Below are 16345 nucleotides of genomic sequence, written 5' to 3'. Positions count from 1 at the left end.
TAGTGCTATTATAGTTATATAAAGGGAATCTTAAATGGATGTCCACTGGACGTCCGTTTATGCACATCCAATGTATATCTTTGTATGGACGTACAATGGACGATCTTATTATGTCCATGGACGTATGGTAGTAAAATGAACGTAAAACGGACGTCCATAAGATGTACGGTGCTATTTGGGACTTTCGTTGTTTTTGTTTAAAAGTATCATTGCAGATACAATTGATACCGTTAAACGTTTGTTGTCGTTTCGTTCGGCGTTCATTTTTCTCAGCTGCCAAGCCCACTGTAGCGTAGCGCATAAGTCGCTCGGGAAATCGTTCCAAAATTCTCAAGCGCTCATGCGCTTTATGCGTGCATTAAAAAAACGGAACGATTTCGAAGCGTTGCGCATCAGTATTGCAGTCTACGCGCTTCATGCGTAATTCGGAACGCACCCTAGGTCAATGGGAACGCACCCAAGATGGGAAAGTTCAGTTTTAGCCATCTGGCAACACTGGCTGATCCGTATTGCGATATTTGCGATTTGTGGTTATGGTTATCACGATTTCGTGATCGCCGCGATGTACATGTACATATATCGGTTTATAATGGCATTTATTTTGATATCCAATTAATATTTTCTCGATAAGAAGAAAAGGGAGAGGAAAAATAACGTAGTAAGAGATGTTGGGCACTCTATGCGGTCGTCTGCCGCGCGAGTTGTTCTGTAACAAGGGGCCGTGGAGTATGATGAAAAATACATACAGCAGTGGAATCGGGACACGATTAATATTATCCAACAGATTCCACGTTGCCGGGCGTAATCCCGTATTTTCTCTTCTCGACATCAGGGTAATACATCCAATAATAATATTAAATGTTCAACTATGCCACTAGATTCTTTGTCCATTCAAGTGCTAATTATATAATTACATGAACATGTACACATGTATTTATTTCCATTATTGTATTTCTTCTATCTGAAGATAATAAATCCAGATACAATCGTAATTATCTTACGCAATGTTGTATTAAGTTTCGCGATTTTACATACAGAGAAATATCGTCGTTGAGATGCGACGCGATATGTAAAACATCATAATTGGATCTGAAGATTCGTTGCGAGTAATATGTTTGCAATTAAAATTTTTATCACTGCTTCTACAGATATAATAGCGCATACGCGATGGGGCGAACGTCGAGAAGACGCCGCCAGAAGAGGAGGCTTAATTCCGTAAAATCGAACGAGGACTCTGACAGCTCTTTGATACATTTAAAGTCCTGGCTTCTAAGCGAAAACTGCATGTCGATTCGTTATTTGATACCGGAGCACTTTCCTCTCATCGGCAGAGGCTTAAAAACGTTAAAGCGCATAGGCAGTGACGAAATACTGATTCAACTGCGCCTCAAAATGCTGTTGACAACCGATACCTTGTTGCAGAGTGACATCAAAACCATATTCCTGAGCAACGCCACTGATAGCTTCAGTCCCCAGTGTATGCTCGCGACGTTTCTTGTATTCGAGACGCATTTAGGGCTGAAGTCCAAGTGGTGTCTTTATCTGAGGACGCTGCCGCGGTCTTTCACGAATCCGGATTTCTGTTCTAACAAAGAGAGGAGAGTGCTGCCAAGCTTTATCTTATGTCCCTTGAGTCGAGCCCATAAGCTGCAGGAAGATTTTTCTTCGCTAATGAAATCTGTAACGCGCCTAGATACTAATAGAAGCCGCTGTCCCCATTGCGACGTGGATCTGCGACAGATAATAACATTCGCAAAATATAAATGGGCGTATTATGTCGTCAATACACGAGCAGTGTACATTAACGCTGACGTATGCAAAGGGGGTGCATTCAATGTGAAGCAGCCCAACAATTTAGCCCTCGCACCCTTCTTAGATTTATTTAATCACGACGTAAATACCGCTGTTAAAGTATCCGTTGTCGCGGACGATTGTCAAAATGAATTTTATCAGATTGTCACATTAAAGCCGTTTGACGAAGACACGCAGGTGTTCATTAATTACGGCGCGCACGACAGCCTCAAGTTGTACATCGATTACGGATTTTTTGTCCCATCTAATCCGCTGGATGAAATCCAATTTGACATCGTTGACGTACGGAAGTGCCTCGAAGTTTCGAGGAATAAATTGGATTTTATTACGCACAACAGTTTCGACAAGGGTATGTCATTCACTCGCGACGGCCTAAATTACAACGCGACCGTGACGTTATTTATAACGAGTACGAAGTTGAAGAGGGACCGTTGGAAATTAAAGATATACGGCGAAACGTTTGACAATGACGAATGGTGTGCAGTCAACAAGATAGGAACAAGTGTCTTGAACCTGAAGAGAACCGAGTATGCGCGTGCTTTAAGCGACATGAGAAATGTAAAACTTAAGAGTCCGAGCTTTTCAATCGCGATTAATGTCGTGGAGGAGTACGTTAATATCTTGGACGCGGCACTTGGTCGTATGAGAAAAATAGGAGAGAATGTACTGCATTAAATACTTCAATAATCCCTACAATATAATATGAAATACATTGAGAAAGTGCTTTTTGTACATATGTCTAATAAGAGCTTTTTACAAAGTATTGTAACGGAATAAATAAATTAAAATATTTCTCTAATTTTTTACTTATCTCATTGTGTGCAATATATATAATTTTTAAAATTATTTTTAACTTAAAACGTAAATTTCTTTACATACGTAATAACTTTATCGTATACATTTTGCATGCAGAACAATGGCAATGTGATCAGTTCCTCATTTGATTTTACACCTCGGTCATTGTTTCAAAGTCTTGATTAAACTAAACGTACCTGCGAATACATTTGTTACATGTTTATAAATATATGATTGGCGTACATTGGTCATATATGAAACTTAAATCTTGTATATTGTTCAGTGTTGTAGCGGCAATGTAATCGATCGTGCTCAGAAGAAGAAGAACGTACCGCAATCCAAGTCTGTCGTGCCACCAATAAAATTCGTATCGGTTGTCACTGGATTAACCGGGGCGAAGCCTGGCCAGCAAAAGAGAAATTGCTTCCATCCTGGCGTCTCTAGTTTGGGCAGAGATGCCATTGATTTACAAGACAAACCGTCGGTCACCAGTACGGACATGTTAAAAGCCATGCTCCAATATATTTGGCCAGAAGTGAGCAATATCACATTGTACAATCTACATCTAATCTTTTACATTGCATAATCTACATGAATTTTTCTGTTTTTTAACACCTCTTCTGCTTGTTTCAAATTCTCGGCCGTTGACCCTTTGATTTATTTTTACTTGACACGAGCGTTTGACTTGTTTGTTTTTTAATAATATTGTATCACTTAATTATATTGTATTGTTTGAGCAATATGTAAAATATTATTTGCCACATTTTTGTAGGATGACCCGGAAATACGGAAAAGGGTGAAAATAGCAGTGGGTCTACTTGTCGGAGCCAAGGTCTTGAATGTTCTCGTGCCGTTTATTTTCAAGTATGCGATAGATATTTTAAACGCCCATACCGCAGCAGTGTCCGGCGGTGCCGCGATGGCTTTAACGACCGCGCCTGCAACAGTTGCGACCATGGCAACATCGCTCCTTGTAGGATGTAGGGACACGTTTCATTTTGGAATACTTGATACTTTTTATGTGCGAGAGAGAATTCTCGTAATGTACACACAGTACCGGCCAAAATTATGTATCACCTTTCCACTTTTTCAGCACCTAACTTGTTCTAAGATGCACGGATCTTTATCGAATTATAACATGTTTTTATTATCAATTTTCACATTACATTTCATGTACATGCAAGATGCGTCTGTTATCGGGTGTTTACTGTAACGTTTTGGGCGCATTTGACGAAAGTTGTGCCCAGAAAACCTAAGGGTAATATAATTTTGGCCATTACTGCACGTTAAATGATCTTAAAATAATGTTTCTTTTTTTCAGATGGAATAGCACGGGCTGGAGCAGCCGGTTTCAGCGAACTTAGAAACGCGGTTTTTGCGAAGGTCGCGCAGCACTCTATTCGCAAGATCGCGAAGAACGTTTTCGTGCATCTGCACAATCTCGATATGGCTTTTCACTTGAGCAGACAGACCGGCGCTTTATCGAAGGTGATGCGTGCAGCTCAACTTTCATTCTCTAGTCGAAAAAAATAAAAAAAGAAGAATAAAGACTTATTGTCGCCAGTAAATAATTAACCAATGTAGGAAATTAATAATCGACACAACTGGCAAATTCTAATCGAAGAAATTTATTGCTAAATATATTACCTCAGCCAGGGTTTGAATCTGGACCTCCCTACCGTAGTTTGATAAACGTTCGTGTCCTTTTCAGACAATCGATCGTGGCAGCCGCGGTATTAATTTCGTTTTAAATGCCATGGTGTTCAACGTTGTGCCTACAGTATTCGAGCTAGCACTAGTCAGCGCGATATTGGGGATAAAATGTGGAGCGGAGTACTCGGCCGTAGCGTTGGGATGCGTAGGCGTTTACACTGTATTCACATTATCCGTGACACAGTGGCGCACCAAATTCAGAATACGTATGAATCAAGCGGAAAACGAAGCGGGCAACAAAGCGATAGACTCGCTCATCAATTACGAAACAGTAAAGGTCAGTAATAAAATGTATATGTTGTTTCAATTTTTAACAAATTTACACGTGTATCTCCTGCCTTAGTATTTCAACAATGAGAAGTTCGAGGCGGAAAGATACGATCAATCTTTGAAGAAATACGAAACGTCGTCCCTCAAGACCAGCACGAGCCTAGCGATGTTGAACTTCGGGCAGAACGCCATTTTCAGCGGCGCGCTGAGCCTAATCATGGTACTGGCGGCGCAGAATATCGTAAACGGTGAGACCGCAGTTGCTATCGAATTGTAGAACACTTCGGAAACAACTGAAGCTTATATCTTTGTGTCTTTTTTTGCACAGGCACTATGACTGTCGGTGACTTGGTGATGGTAAATGCCTTGCTGTTCCAGCTTTCGGTTCCTCTAGGTTTCCTAGGCTCTGTCTATCGGGAAGTAAGACAGGCCTTCATCGACATGCAAACTATGTTTATTCTCATGACAACGGACACCGCGATTAAAGTAAGATTATTTGGATGCGAAGTATTGAGAGTCTCATCTATCGTATCTGTAAAATGGCTCGCATAATCTATTACCTCGCGAACAATTGCGTTAATCTTCGGGTCTGTGTTGACAGTCGAAGGAAAATGCACTGAGATTTCACGTGGCACCAGCTTCGTCGGAAATTCAATTTAGAAACGTAAATTTCCAATACGTCGAGGGGAAGCCTATTTTTAAAAACGTATCATTCACTATACCGAGTGGCAAGAAGGTGGCTATAGTGGGAGGATCTGGTTGTGGGTAAGGTATTAGGTATACATGTATATATATGAATTGTTTAACACATAGACTACTGAAACAAGTTCATCAATAATCAACAACTATTGATAAACATTACTTGATACATTTTTTCCAGCAAAACCACAATTGTGAGATTATTGTATAGATTTTACGAACCGCAGAGCGGCAATATTTACATCAATGGTCACAACATTCGAGATGTCGATTTAGAAGACCTCAGACAATGCATTTCAATTGTGCCCCAGGTAAAAGCACCGTGCCTTCCTCCTGATAATCAAAGCTACGATTCGACGCTCAAGTGCCGCGGCGTGTTTCTTTTTTACAGTATATTTTAAAAATTACAGGACACAGTGCTCTTTCACGAAAGTATATTCTACAATCTGCACTACGGTAATCTGAGAAAGTCACGCGACCAAGTTTTCGAGGCCGCGAGGATGGCCAATCTACACGACGCGATACTGAAGTGGCCGCAAGGATACGACACGCCCGTCGGGGAACGCGGCTTGAAATTAAGCGGAGGGGAGAAGCAGAGAGTTGCCATCGCCAGGGCAATTTTGAAGAACAGTCCTATATTGATCTTCGACGAGGCTACTTCCTCGCTGGATTCCATTACGGAACACGCAAGTTTCCAAAGTCACGCTGTATTTTGTCGTGCCATTTAAATATCTCGCTATTCTTTTATCACGGTTTCTTTTTACAGAATATACTTGATGCTCTGCGCAAAGCGACGGAGAAGCGGACTTCGATCGTGATCGCGCATCGTTTGTTGACAGTCATGGATGCCGATGACATACTTGTGTTAGATCAGGGTAATTTGGTCGAGAGGGGCACGCACGATTCGTTGCTGTCTGTACCGAATTCTTTCTACCGCAAATTGTGGGAGACTCAGTACTTAGGCATGAAGAGATCGCAGGAACAAGAAGAAAAGAGTGAACAGTCGAATTAAAGATAGTATAATCTAGGTAAAGATACCGTTTATAAAAGGTGTTGTTTTATAATCGGAATTTGACAGTGGGACGAGAAGAATGTCGCGGATGATGATAAAGTATTTTAAAGCTGTACATACAAGTACGAGTATTAGTGCGAAGATAAGCGACGATATTTGTTACAAGATCAGTGTACAAAACCAGTGTATATATTTGTTGTTACATAGTAATAAATGTTAAATAGCCTCCTCCGTTGTGTACATACATTCTCGCGAGTAGTTCAGTCAGTTGTCAACAAATTACTTCAGAATAATTTGTACACACCTAAATCAACCAGACGTTTCCACGTCTTGTAATATATCTCGAAACTTTGTGAAAAATGTACATAGTTTATATTGTTCGAAATATAATTTAACTGTAAATAAAGTGTGAGTATGGTTTTTCTCTGCTGGTATGTAACTTTTTACTTTGATGGGAAAATGTACTGATATATTTGCAGTAAACGTCATCTGCGAAATGTGCTCAGGGTAGAAGCAAAGAGGCCACTGTACTGAATGTATAAATTTTGTATTTATGGTACCAAGTTGAACTGCATTGAATAAAGAAATCATGTCTAAAATGCTTCAGCCTTAAAATTTCGGTAATTCTAGATTAACGAGAGGCATTGATCACTAATGCTCGCACTGCTCGCGCAGATGTTGCCCTGGCAACCCTTTGAAACAATGATGGTCGCCGACCAGCCTGTGCCGAGCGCTTGACAGTTCTCTGACAATTTGATACTGTAACGATGGATTGTACGCGATCGCAACGCGAGTTGTAGTACGCCGCGTATAAATAGAAAATGCAAGCTGAAGCTTCTATCTTACCAGTAGTACAACTTGATGTGCACAGAACAATCGCCAGGTAAACTGAACCCTGAGGGTATCAATGTGAATCGTGACGTAATATTAGACGAGAGGATGGAGCGTGTCAAATGAGTTCGATGCGTGCGTTTTAGATTAAGAAGATACTGTTCTTATCTGTCGAATACATGATGTATGTATGAATTGTAGGAAAACAAAGCCCTGCTCGAAAGACTCGAAGACGCTGGAGCCCAAGAAGCTGTCTCCTTGCAGAGATACGTTACTTTCGTCGAGCAAAAAATGTTTAAACCCCTTGATCGGTTTGTATAAAGATTCGTCTAGGCGCACTCGTTGTTTCATAATGTCTATTGCGTCGTATATCGTACAGGTGCGCCATATAGAGGCAGCATGAAACAGCAATCGCTGTCGGACGAGCCAAAATCTAGCAATAAGAGTACCCTCGGGCAGAGGGTGATGTCTGCGAAAATGCTCCGTTTCAAGCAACTGCAAAATCAATTAGCCGACGCGCACTACCATCTCAATGTGAGCACGGAAACAACGTCAATGTTTATATATTTAATACGCGGCGAGTTTTCTCTGAAAATTTGTCCCGAACGTTATACAATCGTGGGACAGTCTGGCATTTCAAGGAACTTTATGAGAATTAAAATTGGAAATGTTATCTCGCCAGTGATAAAAAACCAAAAAACTCGGATTTGGATCGACCAAGGCTGGCAACTTTATTTTAAATTATGTTAACACGACGTTTCGGCCAGTAATACTGGTCCTTTTCAAGTGAATCCTATTGCTTGTGGCAACGAAGCATCTTTATGAGAATTCTCTGAAATTTTGCCGTACACTTGCTAGTAAAATGCGTAAAATACTAACTGCAATTGGTAAAATTTAAAAGACTCTCGTAAAATTCTTCGAAATGCCACATTGTCTCACGATTACACGCTGTGCTGAAGATATTTATTTAACATAAACTTAATTTCCCCGCAGGAGCTGGCGAACGAAAACAGATTATTGAAGGCGTTGCAGAAGAGACAGGATTCCGCGTTGAGACGCTACGAAGGGGCAAATGCCGAGCTGCCGAGGCTCATAAATTCGCATCACGAAGAATTAAGGGTGCTCCAAACGAAATATAAGAAACTGAAAGAGCTGCACAAGGATACGTGCAACCTGCTGAAGGAGAAAGAAAACGAACTGTATTCCGTGAACGTGAGTTTCTCGATTCGCGCATTTGTACAAGTTTTTTGTTTCATTTTAACGCGTGATTTCGCCAATGTTTCCTCACAGTCGCAAAATAAGCATCTGCTGCAACTCAGTAAAGATCGTAATCTCGAGGAGAGAGAAAAATTGCAGTTACAATTGTCCGACATGAATTACAAGGTGCGACAGCAACAAGAAACTATACAGGTAACGTCCAGCTTTTGTTCTTAAAACTAGGCTGTTTTCAAAAGTTTTATATTTACGTGTACAGCAGAGGTAAAGCGTGCTTATTACGTGAGGTCTTTAATTAAGTATCTCCTTTTCAGCTGTTGCACAGAAAACTTGCTCTCGAGACCAAGAGCCTGAAGCATCAATTGCACATCGAGATTTCTAAACACAAGGAGACACAAAAGAACTTGCAGGAGACGATAGAGAAATTGAAAAGCTTGGAGTGTTTGCTAGACAATAAAGAAAAAAGGTTGTATTACAATGGTCAATTGCCAATTTATAGCAAGGAGAAAAATCTAGGTAGCCACTCTCTTACAAATCTCAGAGATATCAGGTACAAAAATCACACTTATCACATCTTTTCGCTTAGTAGTATATAAAGTAAATTCTTTTATATACATGTTCTGTATTTTAGCAGAGGTAAAAGAAACGAAAATAATACGCCAAAGGATAATTTGGTGAGTGTACAGTAATCTGTATATGATTAAATACAAAATAACTAGGCATTGACGAAAATTCCATAAATGTAATATAATTTCAGCCGTCACTTGACATATTGGAGTCTAATGACGATGATAAAGTAACTCGACCAACGGGTAATGTTAATCACAATCGTTCGATAGATCAGCTGAAGTCAGAAACAATGGCGAGTCTGCAACAGATACGAAAGTTTCGTTTACAAAGATCACCGCACATACGTAAAAATGCTTATTCGATGGACGACTTGAGATTCAGGCCAAAAGATCTAGAAACGGAAGCGCGTGATGACGACAAAGTTACATCGGTAGACTATAAGGCAGTGCTGGAGAGAGACGAGTTAAATGACGTGCCAAGTGAAAGTGGCAAATTAAGGAAATTCTTTAGAATAAAACGTCAGAATTCACAAAACTTACAAAGAGAGTCGAGGGCTGAACTCGATTATTCATCCGATGACGGAGAGAGCGGGAATGCTAGTGAATATTACATTCAGTCTTACGACACCCCGAAGAAATCTAGAGAATTGTTCGCGAGGTATGTGTGTTACAAAAATATATACAGGATGTCTCATTTTAAATGTTCCACGCAAATATCTTCGAAAATATGAAAGATACGGAAAAACGTTTCAGACAAAAATTGTTTGGTTCCAAGGGGGACATAAGGTAATGCCTTTGACTTGACTTTGGATAGTCATTTGAAGGTCAAGTGGAGGTCATCTTCAATTTTTAAACTGGAACCCCCTATTGTTTATTATACTGTTTTGTTCTGCTAATTAATATGAACGACTTTTGTCTGAAACATTTTTTGATTTGCCTGATACTTTTTGAGATATTCAAGAGAACGTTTATAACTTTCTCAACGTTTAACTTACAATATCTCGATAACTGTTTGTCGGAGGGAAAAGTAGTACAGGACTTTTTTTACTTGATTTGGTCTCAGGAATATGCTCAGTTGCAATACGTTGTTCAACAAAGTGTTTCACTTATTGAGAATTTTTGTGTTGTAACATGTAAAATTTACATAGACAAAAATTTTCAACAATTGGAGCACTTATTGTATCTGTTATAGATTGATTAACGTTGTATCTGTTATAGATTGATTAACAGCACAGATGACACCTCTGACACCTTGGACGACATGATGAAGAAGGCAGAGTACAGCGATGAGGAGGTGGAAAAAGATTTAAACACACGTCTAGCAAGAGACTTGACCTTTCAAAGATATAAGAGTAAATCGAACGTATCACATCGTAGGAGCAACGATCTTTATGATAGCACCTCGGACGTTGATCCCGAAGAAACAATAAATACAAATAGGGATTCTTCCATTGAATACAAAAGCAATGGCTTTCAAACCAGTTTATCCAAGTGCGCCAAGGAGCAGTTTGGTAAAACCTCTAATGACGTTGCTCGTTCGGAATACAACGCTTTGGACGTCGCGGAACAGTCTGTTGAGAGGTCGAAGGACCCACAGCTGCAGAGGATATCCGACAACACTCCGGATGACGTTAACAACGAAAATACGGGGATTCCTCGACGATCTTTAGACTCAAGCAAGATGTGGCTGGACAAGCGACAACTTTTGGAAAATAACGGAACGGACAATTCCTCCACAGACACGAAAAAGGAAGATTACGCAAAAGAGGAAGGAACAAAACATCTAGAAGATGAGTCAGTATACGCTGATATGTCAAATGGCCAGGTTCATCACGGTATAGAAAACGCACGTAAAGAAATGAAAGACTCGCTCGACTCGGAAGAGAAGAGCTCGCAGCAAGCTTGCGAAGAAACTGTGAACCGGTTGGTGGACGATCAACCGGTGCACAATTTGGAAAGAGAATATCTTGATCCCAAAACGGACAAAATACCCAGCGACGAAGAAACGTTAAACAGAAATGACGTTAATATAGAAACCCAGAATAAATTGAACGCATCGGAAGCTGCCGATGCGTTGTCCAACGATGTTCCTGTAGCTCGGGCCGAGCGGGGCGATGGCGCGAAAAGCGAGACGACGGTGACGAGACGAGCGAGCGAGAAGAAGAAGATCAATTACAACAAAGAGAAGCTGTTAGCCACGATGAGAGCTATCGACGACAACGAGAACATCGAGTTCCTGGAGCAAGGGTTTAGGAATCATAACGTGAACAGAATGCAGATAATGGAGAATCTACATCGTGGCTTACCCGCGCACTCGAAGCCGAGGCGTGATATCATTAGAGATATATTCGAGGACAATCACATAGAAAGTAAAGTCAGAAGCACCTGTAGTAAATCGCATTGAAATTTTAGACATTGTCGCATTAAGGATCATAATATAGATAGCACGAGATTTACCTTTCGTCTCGCTTTCGTTAATTCCGTTCAACTTTATCGCGCGGACCTTGTCGACAAATGAAATGTATAAAGAAGAAATATATGCATTATATATTTTTCCGATGTATTGAGATTTGAATCGACTCGTCTGAGGATGCCGTTGCGATGAATATTAGATACATTTCTTTAAAAAATGAATAACAAACGAGCAACGTATTTTACTTAATGCCTTAAAATAAAGCGAGGTACATGTTGGTTTTTAATGAATAAAGCAAAGAAAGTTTCGATAAACGCACGGTTTATGGAACGTTTATTTTTCAAGAAGTTAGACTTTCGTTTTCAAATTGGTTGCTTGCATTGTGTTTTGTATCGATTGTCTCGTGTATGAACTGTAAAGATTCAATTATATGAATACATACCCTAGCGGAAAAAATTTCTATAAATAACTACAAAAAATTGACTTGAAATAGAAATTTGTAGAAATTTTTATATCTTCGTTGGAACATTTATTTCTTTGTAAAAATATCTATAAAATTGTATCGCAAATTACAATGTTCTCAAATCAAGAGATTATTGCAAGTAGTATTTCATGAAAATGTACAATTTTGTAAAAATTAGTACAAAACTTTACTAGTTTTAAAAATTTGAGAAACAACGAAATCGTAAGGAATTGAAACATCTGTTTACTTGTAGAATATTACAAAAATTAACAAAAGTGTTTCAATTCTAGCATTTTTATGTTGATTTTTATAAAACTTTTTAAATTTACGTAGAATTTCTTAGATTCCGGCATTGTTATATTTAATTTTTTTGTAGAATTTTGTAGAATTATTTCCGGCAGGGTATATAATTATATATTTCTGCTGGAAATATTTTACTGAAAATACTAATAAGCTCGATAAAGGGTGAAATAAAAGTCATTGAAAAATTACTTAATGTATCTAATAATAAATTATAATGTTTCTTATGAAATTCAATATTTAATTCTTAATACAAAAGTACAAGTTTACTATGAAACAAAACTGATCGCTCCAGCGTGCAGTACGGGCAGAAGGTACAGATACCTCGATTACACTTGCAATGTTAAATGTATAAAAGTAACTTGTCAAAGAGAAGCATGAAAATTACTTAAATAATTTTAGTTCTTTAATGACGTTTGGCCTTTATGCGGAAACCCCGTCTTCTTTAAGCGTAAACAAAGTATATGTATACAACATAACCGTACAAGTGGTACGTACAAGGTACATACATACGAGCAGTCGTCAGTTGGTGGCTCGACGCGCAACAGGGCCGATTGTCAACATGTCACGGACGGGAACGAAGCTCGACGCGAAGAAAGTGGTAAGTGTCGCGTTATCTCGTGCGAAAGAAATATTTACCGTCAGTTCGCCGCTGGTGCAGAGTTCACACGATACTCTCGCGTTCGTATCGAGCGCGAGATTATCGTCGAGCGGAGTTTCGAGGTTATGGCTGTGCATCCTTCCGCGGGATGTGTCTTTTAAGACGGAGTCTTTAAACATTAGGGGACTCCAGTCTGGCAGAATTGTTGGCTTGCAATTTTTTTTTAGTAAAAATACTCAAATTTACAACGGCGCATTTTTCCACAATTCTCGCACACCAAGGCCTGTTTATAGCCAATTCTTTATATTTAACTTTGCCTTGAATACACGTTCAAAGAGTATTTAGTCGAAAAAGGGTCCGTACGAACATTGTGCAGACCATTTTTCTGGCTGAAAGATATTGCAAGAGGTATTTAAGGCGATCCTTAACCCTAGAACGCACATGTGATTTTTTTTACCTTCTAACGCACAACATGGGTCAATATCGACCCCCTTTTTTTATAATTGTAAAACCGGTCCCACAGAGATAAAGGGCCTTAATAGTACATGAATTTCTTCGTTTTTTAATAAAGAAGAGAATGGTATGCGATAAATTTAGTTTCACTCAAGTTTAGAAAAATTTATTTAAAGACCGAACAATGCAGAAAATCAGCAAAAACCTCATTTTTTAAACAAAAATTTGTATCTTTTTTGTAATCAACCGATTTTCGAAATTCAACCGGGGTTTTAAAGAGGACACATTAGACTATTGGAAAAAAATGTCATCGCTATGTTCTATTCAAAAACTATACATATTTATTTAGGACTATAAAAATGAAGAAATTCGCAAAGTTGAAATATGGAAAAAGTCGAGGAAAAAACCATAAAAAATTGTATTTTAAGTATTATTTTATTTTTATTTTATACAAAATAGTAAAAAATATGAAAAATGCTGATATGGGTCTCAAATTATATCGCCCAGCCATTTTCTGCGAAACGTCAATCTTCTATAGGCAACGGGATTTTTACCAACTAAGTTGTATGATATTTCGTCTTAAATAATATTTATGACTATTTATGCTCAGATTACGTAATAATACATGAAATATATTGATTTTAGCAAAAAATATATAATTAGTTTACCGCTAAGAAACACAAACGGCAATTGCCAATTGGGGTCAATATCGACCCTACGCACCCTTTGCGATGCTGCTGCGTCACTGCCAGCGAACATCTCGCTGCGACCGACATAGCTCTACTTTTAGAGAGTTGAAATGAATTATGGTCCTGAGTCGATAATGCCACTCGCTAGCTCAGGAGCGTAGTTCAAAGTTCGCCGAGGTTCGGAAACGACCCACGTTGTGCGTTCTAGGGTTAAATACAAGAGCTGACTATAGACAAGTCTCGGGGCCCGGTTTCGCTAAGGTCCAGTTTCACAAACGTCGGTTAACTGTTAACCAGAGTTCAGTCGACTTCCTATCTTTCTCTATCTTGTTGTCCAAGAAGAGACAGAGGATCAATTAACCATGGGTTAGCGGTTAAACGTGCGTTTGTGAAACTGGCCCTAAGGGTCGCTCAACTTTAATCTCAGTTTAATTCACGTCTGTCTCTTTCTGAAGTAACAGTTGGAAAGAGACAAAGGGTGCTTTCCAGCAATGTACACAAGCGACACCGTGTAACACAGTGTGCGATCAGGTGCTTTCCAACTACGACACAAATCAACACAATCGTACGCAGCTAACAAGCTGAGTTGGACCGTGTCGCCTCTCCACAATGCCACAACATTCTTACATTTGGTGCCACTTATTTAGTTTATTTGGTACCACTTATTTAGATAAGCTACGTGAAAGAATTACTCTACACCCTGGCGGTAACACAAAAAAGCTAAAAAAGCATTCCAGCTACAAGTCGACACTGTGTAACACTGTGTTACACAGTTGTTCCATTGTTGGAAAGCACCCACTGGGCGTTTTCCAGCACTGTGAATCATTACATCCTTGTTGTTTGCCAATGTTAAACAAGAATGAAACGATTCACTGTGTTACACTGTGTCCTTGCTGGAAAACGCCCTGCAATAGCGCACTGGGTGCATACTAAGGCTTGTTCACAGTCAACTTTTATATTGAAGTTCTTAAATACATGTTCAAAAACCACGTAGCAAAAAAACGTACGTATGCTACGTAGATTTGATTAAAAAGGCAAAAAGTATTTCAAGAGGTATTTAGGGCGATCCTTAAATATAAGAATTGACTGTAAACAAGCACCTCAGTGCGCACTCAGTTCTTATGGATTGGGTTGTCTCGCTAATAGCGTTAACCTCGAGTTGAATTCGCAACCAACACTGGCTCTCTCGCACGTTACAGAACTCGGAACTGTTCACCCTGACCTACGGCTCGCTCGTGGCCCAGTTACTCCAGGACTATGAGAACGTGGAGGACGTCAACAAGCAGCTGGAGAGAATGGGATACAACATCGGGATACGGTTGATAGAGGACTTTCTCGCGCGCACCGGCTCCGGCCGCTGCTACGACTTCAGGGACACGGCGGAGAAGATTCAGAGCGGCTTCAAGATATTCCTCGGCATCACGCCGTCGATCACGAATTGGAGCCCAGCCGGCGATGAGTTCTCCCTGTGCTTCGAGACGAATCCGCTGACGGAGTTCGTCGAGCTGCCGGACAATTATTCGAGTCTCAAGTATTGCAACGTGCTGCCGGGCGTGCTCAGGGGAGCCTGCGAGATGGTGCAGATGGAGGTCGCCTGCTGGTTCGTGCAGGATCAACTTAAGAACGACAACGTGACCGAGCTGCGCGTCAAGTTTGTCAAGAGGCTGGAGGACGCGATACCGGCGGGCGAGGATTGAACGGACGAATATCCGCGATGTCGTTTTAACGATAAAAGTATCTTGTATCTCTAGGCTTAAAGTATATTGTAACAATTAGGCGTGGATCTCCGTCGCTTGCATTCCGCAAAACTTTCGGTTAAAAGTAATATATGGTTGATACTCTCATGTTCATTGATGTAATGTCGCACGACAGTGAGGCAATACATACCGAATTTGTTTACACTCGTCTCCCGAGTTATTTCCTACCCTACGATTAAAACACTGTATCTCTTTCGTGTATGATACTTTGTTTTATCCTCTTGTTTGTAGTCGAAAATTCTCTTCCTCTTTGTGGGTGATAGACAAGTAATCTTGCGAACAGCGATCCGTCCGTCCGGTTTAGTTTCGTTTCCAAACTGTTTGACGCGAGAAAAGTTGGGGAGTTGATATTTACTGTGGTTTTGCACTCCTTCCTTCGTTATCTTAATTATACAGGGTGGGGAAAAAGTCCCGGACCAGTCAAATGTTTCGAAAACAAAGCATTTTTGAAAAAAATGTTATATACAAAAGTTGTAGGGTTTTATGTTATGCATCAGATAGTGATATTAGTATGACCTTGAATAGCGTTGTCAAGGTCACGTGAAGGTCACATCCAATTTTTTAAATGGAACATCCCACTTTTTATTGCACATTCATGCAGCATTCTTCGAGAGCTTTCCAAAACACTGTAACAAAGTATTTTTTTATTAAGTATTTTTCGAGTTATGAAGCTTGAAAGTTACAGTACCGCCAGCATTTGCATTATTCAAGGTGTACCGCGTGGAGGTTGCACGATCGGATTTACACCTGTGT

General features: G+C 39.9%; 3 protein-coding genes across 4 annotated transcripts in view; all 3 read left to right on the top strand.

Moving 5' to 3' along the window:
• Window positions 1-464: 464 nt before the first annotated feature.
• On the top strand, window positions 465-6725 carry LOC105557787 (ATP-binding cassette sub-family B member 7, mitochondrial-like). Its single transcript, XM_012005128.1, has 11 exons — window positions 465-833; window positions 2891-3142; window positions 3380-3587; window positions 3929-4095; window positions 4319-4597; window positions 4664-4838; window positions 4919-5076; window positions 5192-5355; window positions 5471-5600; window positions 5700-5975; window positions 6056-6725. Exons 1-11 carry the CDS (start codon window positions 666-668, stop codon window positions 6299-6301), a joined length of 2223 nt encoding a protein of 740 aa, XP_011860518.1. The 5' UTR covers window positions 465-665; the 3' UTR covers window positions 6302-6725.
• Window positions 6726-6957: 232 nt separating this feature from the next.
• Window positions 6958-16345, top strand: part of LOC105557788 (lebercilin-like protein) — a 9881-nt gene continuing 493 nt past the window's right edge. Inside the window, exons 1-9 of one of the 2 annotated variants that reach the window (XM_012005130.1) lie at window positions 6958-7184; window positions 7334-7443; window positions 7512-7666; window positions 8126-8344; window positions 8423-8542; window positions 8662-8897; window positions 8979-9021; window positions 9105-9574; window positions 10135-11163. In XM_012005130.1, the coding sequence (XP_011860520.1) occupies window positions 7123-7184; window positions 7334-7443; window positions 7512-7666; window positions 8126-8344; window positions 8423-8542; window positions 8662-8897; window positions 8979-9021; window positions 9105-9574; window positions 10135-11163 (2444 nt within the window). In that variant the 5' untranslated portion in view covers window positions 6958-7122. Of the gene's footprint in view, window positions 7185-7333; window positions 7444-7511; window positions 7667-8125; window positions 8345-8422; window positions 8543-8661; window positions 8898-8978; window positions 9022-9104; window positions 9575-10134; window positions 11473-16345 lie in introns of those variants that run through there. The other variant, XM_012005131.1, reaches the window with a different exon arrangement.
• LOC105557789 (trafficking protein particle complex subunit 3) lies at window positions 12410-15736 on the top strand. The gene is made up of 2 exons (XM_012005132.1): window positions 12410-12693; window positions 15035-15736. The coding sequence occupies exons 1-2, from the start codon at window positions 12502-12504 to the stop codon at window positions 15530-15532; spliced, it is 690 nt and encodes a 229-aa protein (XP_011860522.1). The 5' UTR covers window positions 12410-12501; the 3' UTR covers window positions 15533-15736.

This window comes from Vollenhovia emeryi, unplaced genomic scaffold, assembly GCF_000949405.1.
Source record: "Vollenhovia emeryi isolate VEMERY1.0 unplaced genomic scaffold, V.emery_V1.0 DF939419.1, whole genome shotgun sequence".
Classification (NCBI taxonomy): Eukaryota; Metazoa; Arthropoda; class Insecta; order Hymenoptera; family Formicidae; genus Vollenhovia; species Vollenhovia emeryi.
Note: the sequence above shows the minus strand (reverse complement) of the source record. Positions and strands in the feature narration are given on the sequence as shown.